Genomic DNA, 15,211 nt, shown 5'->3' on the forward strand with positions numbered 1-15,211 from the left:
CAGGAATTACACATATTACTAAGCCATTCTTACATGCTATTTCAGACCAAATATTCAAAGTAGCATGGTAAACAATATAGGGAGCGCGGCACTGGTTGTCATTGTTTAAAAATGAACCAATGTGACTATAAAACCAACACACCTCAGTAAAGCAGGCTAGGTAGAATAGCGCAATTTACTGATCTTTTGTTGTTAAACCAAATAAAAATCTACATTATCAATGCTGTAAGAGGTCCCTTATAAAACTGAAAATAGTCACATTAATCTTTTGCCAGAAGATTTCAGTGCAACATTTCCGTACACATAACCCATTCGTAATACATCAAAATCTACATATGTTTTGCGTGACTAAAATACTTTTAAACATAACATTACCTGTCTAAAAGTAATACTTCAGCCATGGTGTCGTCCTTTCTCCAGCATGAAAAAGGTCACTTCAATATTTTATAAAGTTTTGATTAAGCATTTCTTTTTACGGCTGTGACTGTCTCGTGTGCACGTGTGGCGTGCGTGCACGTGTAAATGGCGGATCTGCCTGAACAGATGCGCAAATGTTCAAATTTACATTTGATGATAGACAGTTTGGGATACTTATCAGAATTATGGGAATTGTCAGCATGACAATGTTTAATTGGATGAACATTTTTTAGTCTTAAATACATATAAATACATTTAGATTGTTTACTTTAATCATTACTATTGGAATGGGAAGAGACTTTCAATCAGCACAACAAAAAATTTTTCTGAAGACAATCACCTACTGCACCCTGTAAAGCATAGGGATGAACCCTTTCAGATGAAATGATTAGCCTGACACCAAACAACTTCCCTATATATGCAAAGAATCATGAGGGCTTGAAATGTCTAATAAGTTGTACGCTTAATTTGTACATTCTCCATCATTCCATTTTAAGCACCTCAGTTCAATGTGGAATGACAATTCAATATGGTGACCATGATTCTGAAAAGCCCATCGAAGGGCGATATTTCCAACCTATTCTTACAAGGAAACATAATTATTTTATGTATTTTTTAAAAAGTGGCATATTTGTACAAATTGATACAATTTAATTTATATGGATACATATGACTAAAATGTAATAATAAAATCATAAAAATTCATATACGAATAAGCCACAAAGTCAAAAAGTTACAAATTAATATTGTTTGTTGTTAATCATTGGATGGTAAATTTCCCCCCTCAGAATATACTATGACATCATAGTTATCACTGGTTTGACTATGTTTCGCATGACGTAAGCCTTATTCAGTAATAAAGCAATTTTAGGAAATCTGAAATATAGGATAAAACATTATTCATGGTGAATCAGGACACAAAAAAAAGCTGAATTATAGGACTGTCCTATAAAAAAAGAATCTGGTTAGCCTATCCTATAGTTTTATTTATAGGCTTATTATAGATATGTACCCCGGTAAACATCCCAGGAGGATTTATTTTTGGCAGTTTTTCTTTTTGCGAATCCACTAGAGGCTGCTGAGTACGCTTTTTCAGATCTCAAATTTCTCTAGTGAGTGCCATTTGTGCCTGCTTTTCTTGCATAAATCCACTAGAGGCCGCTGTTGACTGACTGACTGATTGACTGATCCCCCCACCCACCCCCTTCTCTAAACCCAACCGACAGTGTTTTCAAAAGCAAACCAGAAAAAAAATCAAATGCTCTTGCAGCCACTTGAATTTTACCACATTTTCAGATCTTACTAAATTCTTACCCTGTTATTTACTTGATAATTTTTTTTTGCCTGCTTTTTTGGAATTGTTCTTTCCAGACCCGTTCCCCGTTGTCGACTTCACTCTGTGTCTCAAGTCCTCCCACCTGTGCAGCGATCCACTGGGGAAACTGGTAAAAGCAGAAAAACCGTCCAAAACCTAAAATAAACTGAAGCTGTTGGTGACATCCTGTAGAGTTCATTTTAAAGATGAAATGCAACCACATGTACCTCTGGCTACATAATTCTCTCTCTTCAGAAATGTATACAGGGCTACGTATTTACAATGAGCCTGTGTTGAGTTTATCACCTATGTTTTAGATGTCAAGTACTATCGATGGAAATCACAAAGGGCTTGGTATACTTAAAATGACATCAAAGATATCTGATAGATACAACAAAAATTCGAAGGGAATCAGGCAAATTGGTGAGTTATGCCGAGTTCAGACTACATGATTTTCAAAGTGTCACAGATGTTTTCACACTGCATGACTTTCTGGGCTAGTGCTTTGTCGCTGCTTTGTTTACACTACAAGATGGTTTGGCAACAGGGGCTTTCACATTGCATGACTTTACAATAGGAAGAATCACCAACAACTTCATATTTCTTGGGTCCAAATAAACCAAAAATGAGCGCTTTTAACTTCTCCCTCAACCTCCAGCTGGCCTGCAGGTATACACACTCAAGTGAATGCTGCTCTCTCATTGGCTGTAGGCAATCTCCAATGTTATTTTCAGTTAAAACTCATTTCGCATGACATGATTTGAATCGCAGACAGCACGCCAAATATCTCACAGGCATCGGCGACTCATCGGCGATTCTCTCAGATCTCATCTTTGATAGTTCACACTGTGTGATTGTCACTCACGTCCACCGATTTGGCTGTGATTTCAGGCATTTGTCTGCGATTTTTCAAAACCTGTCGGCGAGTCAAAATCAGGGTTAAAATCATGCAGTTCTAATCTAAGTTCTAAGGCATTAGTTTCACCAGTTAGAACAATTTTAGGAAAAAAAAATCACTCCAGATGAGGCAGACGCACTTTGGCCCAATCCCAGTTCTACCCCTTAGCCCTTCCCCTTACCTAAATATTTAGTTTATCAAATGGTGTCCCAATTCTCTTTAGCTTGAAGGCGTAGGGCTAAAGGGAAGGGCTAGATACCCCTTCAAACTGAGATTTTTCAGGACCACACTCGAAACCAAGGGGTAAAAAAATTTCCCAGAATACACCAGCCACAATGGCAGGATAACTTCACACGGAAGTAAGGAGATCCACAAATTAGTATTTTTGTGTCATTATTACGAATTTTCACAACTAACAAGCATAAGTTTTAATACACTCATAGCCGCGTTCGTGTTTTACCGTCATGTTTAAAAAAAAAAACCTCTAAAAAATCCCACAAAATTTTGCGATCTATAATCCATAATAATAACTCCTGTATAGCAGTCCCACAACATTATGTCACTCGATCACAATTGAATACCCTGTTAGAAAAGTCTAGTGGCTGTGAATGAGCTTTTTACAGTGTCTGCTATAATGTTAATGCTGTTTTTTGTGTTTACATAGATGAATATGGCCACTGTGTAAATGCGCAGTACAGTTACGATCTTATTGCCACATTATATTGTTGTGATAATAACATGATATCGCTGCCTTCAATGTTTTATTGAAGATAAATACCAAAAAATAACGCAACTGAAATAAATACAGCAGTCGTGATTGTTGATGTCATATGAAGCAAGAAATCACGATGACATATGGTGATGTGTGCAGGTGTTGTAGTGCTGTCCTATTTTTAGGGGTAAATTTTGAAGCCCTACCCCTCCACAGTTTAGGTAGGGGTACAAAAATATAATTGGGATTGGGTCTTAGTCAGTTCAAATCTAGACTAATAGCTTTATGTTCACTAATAGTATACCACTGCTTAGATACAGTATGTCAAATTCCTATTACTCCTGAAGAAAGACAATTAAAATGAACTTTGCTCTATATACATTTCTGGAGGCCACAAAATACGTCCCAGGAGGAACGCATTTTTGCAGTTTTTGTCTTCGCGAATCCACGAGAGGCCGCTGTGTACGCTTTTTCATATCACAAATTTCTCTCGCGAGTGCCACTCGTGCCTGCTGTTCTTACATAAACCCATCAGAGGCCGCTGTTGACTGACTGACTGAATGACTGACCGACCAATCAACTGAACCACCCTCCTCCTTCCCTAAACCTAACCAATTTTATCGATAGACCTGCCCACCCACTTCCCTGAACCCAACCAACAAAAAAGCAATCCAGAAAAGGAATAGCCCTGGTTTGATTTTTACCACATTTTCAGATTTTACCACATTTTCACCCTGTTATTTACTTGTTTATTATTTGGATTCTGCATTTGTCTTACCTGCTTTCTGGAACCATTCTTCACCGGACTCAATCAAGCTAACAGGACAAACTGAGTACAGCAGGAAAGCCGTCCACACGGAGGTAAGCGGTCAGCCAGTAAGCACAAAAAGGAATGGCGTCACATCACCCTGTAGCATTCATTTAAAAAATCTGGCTACATAATTTGCGGTCTCCAGAAACGTATATAGGACTACGTTTTCATGAGCCTATGTTGGGGAATTTACTGGGGCTATAACACATATAAGGACAGTGTCATTTTCAAACATTTGTATTTTTAGGGAACCCAAAACTCCAAACGACCAAAGCACATTCAAAGTTGTCAAGTTTTAGCTGAATACAATTGGTGTAAATGTAACCAGATATTAAACATAAGAATCACAGGCACAATAATCAAAACACAGTGACCCAGAAATTTCGTTTCTATTTATTAAGGAGGCTACTGTAAGTCATAAACTTCAGAAATGTTGGATTACTTAAAATTTAGATGATGGAAGAAGACATGCAAGCTGTTATCTGAGTTTCGTAGCTACAGCTGTTTTGAAACTTTGTGTGGGGTCAGGAAGTAAAAGAAAAACAACACCTTTAGAGCAGTCAGATTTTGTGTGTTGGTTGACTGAATAACAAAGGATTCATACAAGCTAAATGGCAACTATGTAATCATATTCAACAGGCATTACAAATCCAGGGAACCTGAGGCTTTCATGCTCTTCATTTGGTTTACAATAAGACTGCTTTTGGGGACCTCAGTATTGTTCAGGCCTGTTTGAGGTAATTACCCATTCTTAGCTTCATCTTTTAGCCTAGGGCGATCCCTAACCACTCGACGGTGTCTGTCACTAATGTCCTCACCTGTTCTTTATAAAACAACAGAAAACAACAATGGTTTTAGATGTCATCAGTGGCAAAAAACAAACCTTATCTGTCATCACATTTATAATTAGTATGTAATAAAGGTTAAGAGGTTAATGTGACAAATTAACGCACCGTTTTATTCCAAGAACAATGGGATGCTTCATTTAATGCTGCGTTACTTTTCTAACTTGCTCGCCCTCCCACGTCTGAACTAAGAAGCGTCTGAGAGAGCCATTCATTGTGACCATAAAGCTGCAGTGTGTGGGTGCATATGAATTCCATCTTTTTCTGTGAAATGAAATATTTGTACACTTTAAAACTAAATAATAAAATGTAAGGTTTTAGTGACCATGACATCTTGAGAGAATTCAATTATTAATGATTTAATTTCTATTAGGGAAAACACATTACCATGTGAAAATTTCTTGGGTGTTTTCTAAATAATTTTAAATGTTTGAAAGACAATGTCTTGACTAAATTGGTCAGCAGATTTAATTTTTATTTTTATTATACGTTTAAAGGGGTACTTATATAATCAACTTGTTTAAGTTCCAACCTAATATTAAATATTATTTAATATTAATTGTGACCTGACTGCAGGTTGATTGAAAATTTCAAAATGTATATAATTAAAATTAATTAATTATTATTTATTATTAATTTAAAGATATATTAAATTAAATTCACTGAACCTTATTTTCTACCCACTTAAGTTAAGGACTTGCCAGTGTGAAATGTTCATGATAAAACATTTACCATTTATTTTAAAGTAAACTCTCAATTTGTAATAAAACAAAACAAACAAACAAACAAACAAACAAACAAAACATGTATGTATTATGTATTTTCATATGAAAGCATTGAATGTTGAAATGTTTAATGCAGCAACTAATAATACATTTTTTAGTTTGAAATTTGATTTTGTCTGTTCTGGTCATAAATACAGTTCAAAAACCGGGTTAAAATGACTTTTTGTGCTTGTTTAAAATGAATTAAAAAACAACTTAAAAACTGAGTGGGTGTTGTTTCAAACAACCAAATTTTTTCATGTTGACTCCATTAAAATTTGTAAAAATTATTACATTTCTGAATGTATATTATTTGTATATTATATATATTGTATATTATGTATATTATTATGTATAATGTATATTATTCTACACTATAACTAGTAATATAATATAAAAAGTGAGTAAATCTGTTGCCTTAGCGACAAGTTGCCTTACTTAAAAAAATGAGTAAACCCATTTGAACTCTGAACTATTAAACTTAACTTAAAGTAATGTAAACTAAATGCTTTAAATCCAACAGGATTACTCACTTTTTAAAGTAATGTCAACTAATCGCTTTTTTTAGAGTGTACCAGTTAAACTACACTTAAAACTTAAAAAAAAAAAAAAACAATTGTAATTTGTTACATCTACTTTTTGTCTCAAAGTATAATTTAACTTTGGTTTAAGCTATAACATGTAATTTAATCTAAATCAAAAATATTTACTGTGGCCAAGAAAATTACTTAAAATAAAATAAAATAAAATAAAATAAAATAAAATAAAATAAAATAAAATAAAATAAAATAAAATAAAACAAGTGTTTTTAAGTTGACCTTGGAATTTATTATTTTAGCTTGAAGGCAAATTGAATAAAACACAACCAGAATCAGTTATAATGAGGAAACCATAATTTTTAACTTAAGCTAATATAAAAAGTACTTTGAATGAAAGATATATTCATATAAATAAATATGTATATACAGTTGAAGTCAGAATTATAAGCCCCCCTTTGAATTTTTTTTTCTTTTGTTAATATTTCCCAAATGATGTTTAACAGAGCAAGGTCTGATCATATTTTTTTCTTCTGGAGAAAGTCTTATTTGTTTTATTTTGGCCCCCAAAAAAAGCAGTTTTTATATATAAAAAAAAAATTTTTAAGGTCATTATTATTAGCCCCTTTAAGCTATTTTTTCGATAGTCTACAGAACAAACCATCGTTATACAATAACTTGCATAATAATCCTAACCGGCTTAGTTAACCTAATTAACCTAGTTAAACCTTGTCTTAAAATGTCACTTTAAGCTATATAGAAGTGTCTTGAAAAATATCTAGTAAAATATTATTTACTGTCATCATGGCAAAGATAAAATAAATCAGTTTTTAGAAATGAGTTTTTAAAACTATTATGTTTAGAAATGTGTTGAAAAAATCTCTCAGCTAAACAGAAATTGGGGGAAAAAATAAACAGTGGGGCTAATAATTCAGGGGGCTAATAATTCTGACCAACTATATATATATATATATATATATATATATATATATATATATATATATGTGTGTGTGTGTGTGTGTTTGTGTGTGTGTGTGTGTGTGTGTGTGTGTATATATATAAATATGTATATATATATATATATATATATATATATATATATATATATATATATATATATATATATATATATATATATATATAAACCTAAACCCATTTAAGATTTAAAGTAGATGGACGTCAAACCAAAGTTTTATAGCACTACATTATGTTGACTTCAAAGAAGTGCAAGAAACGCTTTCTAAAAAAATCTATATTTTCTTGCTTCTCCCACTATCTCTCCCTCTCTCTACACACACATACAAAGCTTTCTCAGGAGTGTTTCCCCTCCCTCCATCTGGCGATCCGTCACCCCTCCTCCAGCTGCTGATGGTCCTGCTGTAGGCAGTTCATTCTCCTCAGCTCACACACTCCTTCACAGCCAGCCTCCTTCTCTCACATACACTTGTGCGTGAAACTGTTCTGACAATATGTTTAAAACTGGATATATCACAAACAGCACACCTTTCTGGAGCACTTACACAATTTAAGCTCTCAGTTCAGGACAGTCAATCAACACTAAAGCTATGAGGTGTGCTTGAATGACCCATTGAGGAGCATTTTTTCTTTTTGACACTGAACGCTGCTGAAGATTTGGACATCCACAATGAGTCTTAAGAAGAGGAAACCAAGCATGGTGTTTAGCTGGCACAAGTCTTTCGCCATCCTTGCCCCGTGGAGAAAAGGTAAGTGGTGTGACTCAAAACGTGATCTTCTGTTTTAGATACATGAAGTCATATTGCTTTAACCTGTTGGCTGTTGCAACAGCTGGATGGGCAGCACAGGTAGTAATTTGTCTGGCTGAGGTGTTGGAGGATGTTTTGGAACCTGTAATTTGCACTGTGATGTGTTATCTGATGGTCGAACATGGTTAGGGTTGTCTTCAAAAACACTCATTAGATGAGTTCCACAGGTACTCGGGCTGATGTCATTTCAATAAACTGAACTCTCCAAGCTGAGCTCATATAGAAAACCCACAACCGCAGACTTTATTATGTTTTGTTTTTAACTACAGTTGTTAGTGTTGCTTTGGTGCTAACTAAAAAAACATGTGGCAGAGGAGTAGATTTGTGTTTAATCAGTAAGAAATTCGAAGCAAACGTCAGCTTTAATGAGATATTTGTATTCGTTTTGCTTTGTTTGTACATAATAGCCATTTAGCATTTTGTTTGTGCTTTCTCTTATGCAGTTCTAATAGTAATATGTGACCTGAGGGATTGTTCAATGACTTCTTGTTTTAAATTGAAGTTTAATAGTCATTTATAGACTATTAAAATCAATAGATTGTTTATGTTCACTCTATTTTCATTCAATAATAGAACTAAATTGTCCAACATTTGGTTGCTAATCTTTACCACAAGCTGAATTATTTCAACAAGCAAGTGTGGTTATGCAGTTTTAATAGTAATATGTGACCTGAGGGATTGTTCAATGAGTTATTGTTTTAAATTGAACTTTAATAGTCAACAATAGACTATTAACGTCAATAGATTGTTTATGTTCACTATATTTTCATTCAATAATGGACTAAATTGTACAAAATTTGGTTGCTAAACTTTACTACAAGCTGAATTATTTCAACAAGCAGGTGTGGTTATGCAGTTTTAATAGCAATATGTGACCTGAGGGTTTGTTCAATGAGTTATTGTTTTAAATTGAAGGTTAATAGTCATTAATAGACCATTAAAATCAATAGATTGTTTATGTTCACTTTATTTTCATTCAATAATGGACTAAATTGTACAAAATTTGGTTGCTAATCTTTACTACAAGCTGAATTATTTCAACAAGCAGGTGTGGTTATGCAGTTTTAATAGTAATATGTGACCTGAGGGATTGTTCAATGAGTTATTGTTTTAAATTGAACTTTAATAGTCATTAATAGACTATTAACATCAATAGATTATGTTCACTATATTTTCATTCAATAATGGAACTAAATTGTACACAATTTGGTTGCTAATCTTTACTACAAGCTGAATTATTTCAAAAAGCAAGGGTGTGGTTCTCAATTAATGACTCTATTAATGTGTATACATTGAGTATGTGCTTTTAGTGATGGGCTGAGAGCTTCACACAGGTGTTTCAACCTCAAGCAAAACCAGTATGAGAAACATACTGAGCGATATCAGATGTGAATGTTTTAGTGGTGACAGCTTCATGAGTGGGGCTCTTCTTCTCTGCTTGAGTTATAATATACGTGACTCATAACTGCAACCAGGCACAGCTGCACCGTGCTGAATTCTTCATGTGTAAGATCAGCCAATGTGTGAAATCACTGACGCACATGACTCACACAGGTAATACAGACTCAAAGCTTTCCTAAGGAGACAAGAAGAGAAATTACATTAGAATTTGGACACGGACATTAAAGGGATAGTTTTACTCACTGTTTAGGCTCCCTCAAGTGTTTTCAAACCTTTATGAATTTCTCTCTTCTGTTGAACACTAAAGATCTTTTGAAGAAATTTGAAAACCTGTAACCATTGACGTTGTTGGCAACAGCAAACCTGTAACCATTGGCAAAGTTTCTTCTAGTCAGTTAAATATCTGTTGAAGAAGCAGTATTAACAGATATTAAGCAGATAGTCTACTAATACTCAAATGAACCATCAAATTAAAGTGTTACTATTTTCTGTCTTCTGCTGAACACTAAAGATAGTTTGAAGAAAGTTAAAACCAATTTGTAACCAATGACTTTCATAGTAGGAGAAGCAAATATTATGGAAGTCAATGGTTTTCAGCATTCTTCAAAACATATTTTGTGTTTAACAGAAGAATGAAACTCAAATAGAATTTGAACAAGTATAGATTGAGTAAATAACGAGAGACATTTTATTTTTGTGTAAACTATCCCCTTTATGGCAGAGATGGCCACACAGAAATAGTAATAACACATATATATAATCACATAACATATTTTCAGTAGAAACTAATTCTATTTTACTTTTACATCAATGCGTTTGGCATTATTTGAAACTATTTAAAGGAAATGCAGGTCAATTTAAATATAAATATTTTAACTTTCTTTAGTTTTTTTAAAAATGTACATTTTAAATATTATTATTAAGATGCTAAATACCCCAAAACATTGATTTTCTGAGTCAAACTTTATTTTAATGGTCCATTTATTGAATTTAATTTACATTGCAACTACATGCCAACTAATTCCTTTTAGATTATAAGTAGACTGTTAGGTTGAGGTTAGGGTTAGAGTTAGTGTAAGTTTTTCTTTTTTTTTTTTTTTAAGTTCTCAGGTTCTGCAGGTTGCAATGTCCCGAATTTTGCTTGCCTATTTTAAGCGAATTGTAACCGATTGTTTTGGTTCAATTTGGAATTTTCCCAACCAGCACAGAGCCCGGGGGATCAGAGTGAGTGCTCTGACTTGACCCACCACCCCCAACCCCCAGGTCCGAATTAGTGTAAGTTGACTTGTACTTGGAAAGTTTCTTATAGTCAGTTAAAAGTCTGTTGAAGGAGCGGTATCAACAGATATTAAGCAGACAGTCAACTAATACTCAAATGGACCATCAAAATAAAGTGTTACCATTTTCTGTCTTCTGGTGAACACTAAAGATAGTTTGAAGGAAGTTGAAACCATTGTAACCAATGACTTCCATAGTAGGAAAAGAAAATAATATGGAAGTCAACGGTTTTCAGCATTCTTCAAAATATCTTTTTTTTTAACAGAAGAATGAAACAAAGAATGAACAAGTACAGATTGAGTAAATAACGAGAGACATTTTATTTTTGTGTAAACTATCCCCTTTATGACTGAGATGGCCACACAGAAATACAAATGTTCTTTATTATTGTTTCAGCAACTGTGCATTACCTTTTTTTTTACCTGTTACCTTTATTTTTACCTAATGTAACAAATATATTAAATATATAACAATATATAAATATATAATAAATATATTTAAACTACATATTTTCAGTGTAAACTACATTAATTCTATTTTACATTTACATCAATGTGTTTGGTATTATTTTAAAACTATTCAAATGAAATGCAAGTAAATTTAAATAGAAATATGTTAACTTTCTTTAGTTTTCTAAAATGCAATTTTAAGTATTATTATTAAGATGCTAAACGCCCAAAAACAGGCCTTTTAAAATGACGTTAAATCATTTCCATGTCATGTAAATCTAGACAAGACAGATGGCATTTAGACAATGCCATTAAGTGATGGCCTCACAGAAATGCAGATCTTGTTGTATTGTTTGAGCAATTCTGCATTGATTAAGGTCAAAAGTGTAAAACTTCAAGAATTCAAACCTAACTTTCTAAAAACCAACAATTTCCTCAGTAGTCTGCAGTTTCATGGGTATTTTCAAAGAAACTGAAGAAGATACAAGAGCGGGGTGAGTTTGCCTGAGGGCTTGACTGATATTACTGCTCCCGCACATTCTTGCCTTATCCTAATGGTGCTAGATAATGAAAGGCTGGCCGTTCAGTTCACATTGATAATGTGCTTCTGGAAAGACTCCTTAGGGTCAAAACCATTGGCTTGGTGGAGCTCAGAAAGAGTGCAGTGTAAACGTTCTGGCATTGTGATGAGAGAGACAGAGTGGTGCGAGGCACTAAAAGGTCTGCAGGCTTTAGATTAGGAAGAAGGAGAAAAAGGAATATGGTACATTTCACACCTCATCAAACCTGACATCTGGCCTTTGTCACCTCATTCAGTAACGGGCAATTCAAACAGAAGAAAGACAAAAAGTCAATTGATGTAACCTTCATTTATAAACCCACTGAGAAACTGTTGGTTTAAATAGGGGTTTGCCCGTAAAGGGTTGATTCATTAATGCTGCATTTGGGTGGTTAGGGTGTTGCTATTGTTGTTAAATATTTTATGAGTTGCCTCTTGAAAAAAAAGAAAAGTGTGCTAATCTGTTTTATTCATTTGCACTTGTAGTGCATTTCAAACCTCAACCCTCAGATTTAATTTCTAGCATCTTTTACTCACCTTCCACTTGTTTCAAACCAATTTGAGTTTCCCTCTTCTGTCAAACACAAAAGAAGATATTATGTAGAATGCTGGACTCCAGTAGCCATTGACTTCCATACTTCTTTCCTACTATAGATGTCAATGGCTCTCTAAAATTCTTCAAAATATCTTTGTTTGTGTTCTCATGATGAGAAACTCGTAAAAGATTGAAACTTGACTTGAGAATGAGTACATTTTCAGTTTTCTGTCACAAAGTGTATATTTAAAAAGGGTATTGTAGATCATATAATATTAATGAAATAAAGAAAAGTGGTTTATGATTCTCAAAAATATTCTATGATTCTTAAAAAATAGGAATAATTTTATGAATATTGCTTTAACTTCTATGTTGATGTATTGAGGTGTACATTTAGTTTGATACGTTGCATATGCTGTATGAACCTGATCATAATTTTAACTGTATTATTTTTAAGCCTCATTTAAAGTTACAATACTTTTTTTTAATGTAGTACACTGCAATATCATCATAATAAATGTGTAATAACAGAATTTTTAATGTATATATACATTTTCAGTAGAAACTACATTAATTATAATTTACTTTTACATGAATGCTTTTGACATTATTTTGACAGCATTCAAAGAAAATGCAGGTTATTATAATGTTACATATAAAGATGTTAAGTCTCTTAAGTTTGCTAAAACGGAAAAACAATACATTTTTCATGCATCAAAGTATATCATTATAAAATAAAATACCATATTGTTTTCATTATATATAAAGTGCATATATAAAGAACATGCACAAATAAAAGCATATAATTTGTAATCCAAAAAAACAAAAACAAAACCAATGTCATGTTAAAAGTGCCAGATTTTTGGTTATTACGCTTTTAGGGTCATTTAGTCTGCCACCCAAGTGCTAACAGGGTTTTGACATTCCCCTGGCTGTAAAAATAGAAGACCTGCCCTGGCCTGCTTCTGACCTCTCCACCCAGAATCACAATGGCCATGTCTGCAGACAAGACTGTCCCTAAACACCTATACTTATCCCATTGCATCCACAAACAATACTGTCAATAGCTTAAGTTCAGCTGAAACTTCATTCTCCAACTTCCATTCAAGAGAAAGTCAATTAGTATTTGCTAAAAGTAGCTTCGTTTGTTCTCATCTGGACAGTTTTCTAAAAATCATAACTACCTACTATTTTAAGTCAACTAATTAGGCTTGAATTTATAGACACAGAGAGTACAATATATTAAAGCAAGGGGAATCGCTCAAGTGTGTTTTCACAGCAAGCACAAGATGATTGATCATCTAAATAAATGCATACATGTAGACGTGGCTCACATATTTTGTTTTCCTTTGTGATGTCCAAGAACAGTTTCATTAATTTTCCTTTGGCTTAGCCTCTTTATTGATCAGGGGTCACCACAGCGGAATGAACTGCCAACTTATCCAGCATATGTTTTACTCAGCGGATGCCCTTCCAGTTGCAACCAAGTACTGGGAAACATCCATACACACTCATTCATACACATGCACTATGGTCTGTTTAGTTTATTTGATACATCTATAGTGCATATCTTTGGACCGTGGGGGAAACCGGACCACACAGAGGAAACCCACGTGAACATGAGGAGAACATGCAAACTCCACACAGAAATGCCATCTGACCAGCGACCTTCCTGTTGTGAGGCAACAGTGCTAACCACTGAGCCACCGTGTTGCCCTAGAACAGTTTCATATTTAAATTATTTCAACCCAGGCTCATTCTGAAAACGTAGTCCCGAGGACGTTTCTGGAGACCGCGAATTATGTAGCCGGAGGTACGTATGGCTGCATTTCATTTTTTAAGCGAACGCTGCGGGGCGGTATGCCATTCCTTTTATCGCTTGCCGGCTGACCGCTTACCTTCGTGTGGAGGGCTTTCCCGCCGCAACCAGTTTGTCTGGTTAGCTCGTCCTGTACGTCGGCGGACTTGAGACGCAGAGAGGAGCTGACCACGACGAAGACGACTGGGTTCGAGTCTGGGGAAGAGCGGTTCAAGAAATCAGGTAAGACTAAAACAGAATCCAAGAAATAAAGCGAAGAGGTTCATAACAGCGTGAGAATGTGGTAAAATCTGAAAACGTGGTAAAAAAAAAGAATCGGACAAGGGCTTTTCTTTTTCCGGATGGCTTTTGTAAATTGTTGGTTGGGTTTAGGGCAGGCGGGTCGATCGGTAAAATCAGTTGGGTTCAGGGAATGAGGAGGGTGGGTGGGTCGGCCCGGTCGCCCAGTCAATCATTCAGCCAGTCCGACAGACAGACGTTTGTTCGACGGCAGCCTCTGGTGGGTTCACGCGAGAACAGCGCGGGCGTGAACGGCACTCGCGGGAGATGTCCGAGAAGCCAAAAATGCGCACACAGCGGCTTCTCGCGGATTCGCGAAAACCAAAAACTGCAAAAATACTTACCTCCCGGGACGTATTTCACGGTCTCTAGAAACGTCCTCGGGACTACGTTTTCAGAATGAGCCTGGGTTGAACTATTTAGTCTTTAATCAAATGAGACTATAGGTATTACATTTAAAAAGTTGACTTTCACCATGTTGACTCCCATGCCACCCCATTAAATAGGTCCTATAATCGCTCCTGTGGCTTTTGTGACTAGTTCCTATAACTAAAGATGGAGTTCTTGTAAGTATCTGGTCCAAATGTCCCTTAAAAGTAAAAGTGTCCCTTTTATTTTAACTTGTAAACCTAAATTAGTTTGCTTTTATAGGCAGAGATTTACTATACAGGGAAAATTTGCACGATTTCACAACAGCGCAGACGGGAGTGGACATTTCTGTGGATGATCTCAATTACATATCAAGCATAACAAGTGCAAAACAAGTTAACATGATGACAAATAATCGAAATAGTCGATGCTCATAAGGT

General features: G+C 34.8%; 1 protein-coding gene across 1 annotated transcript in view; it reads left to right on the forward strand.

Moving 5' to 3' along the window:
• The first annotated feature begins 7,680 nt into the window (after positions 1-7,680).
• si:ch211-250c4.3 (uncharacterized protein LOC100535981 homolog) overlaps positions 7,681-15,211 on the forward strand; it is a 55,473-nt gene continuing 47,942 nt past the window's right edge. Inside the window, exon 1 of the mRNA XM_056471300.1 lies at positions 7,681-8,022. Coding sequence (XP_056327275.1) covers positions 7,944-8,022 — 79 coding nt within the window. The 5' untranslated portion in view covers positions 7,681-7,943. The remainder of the gene's footprint in view (positions 8,023-15,211) is intronic.

This window comes from Danio aesculapii, chromosome 13 (assembly GCF_903798145.1).
Source record: "Danio aesculapii chromosome 13, fDanAes4.1, whole genome shotgun sequence".
NCBI lineage: Eukaryota > Metazoa > Chordata > Actinopteri > Cypriniformes > Danionidae > Danio > Danio aesculapii.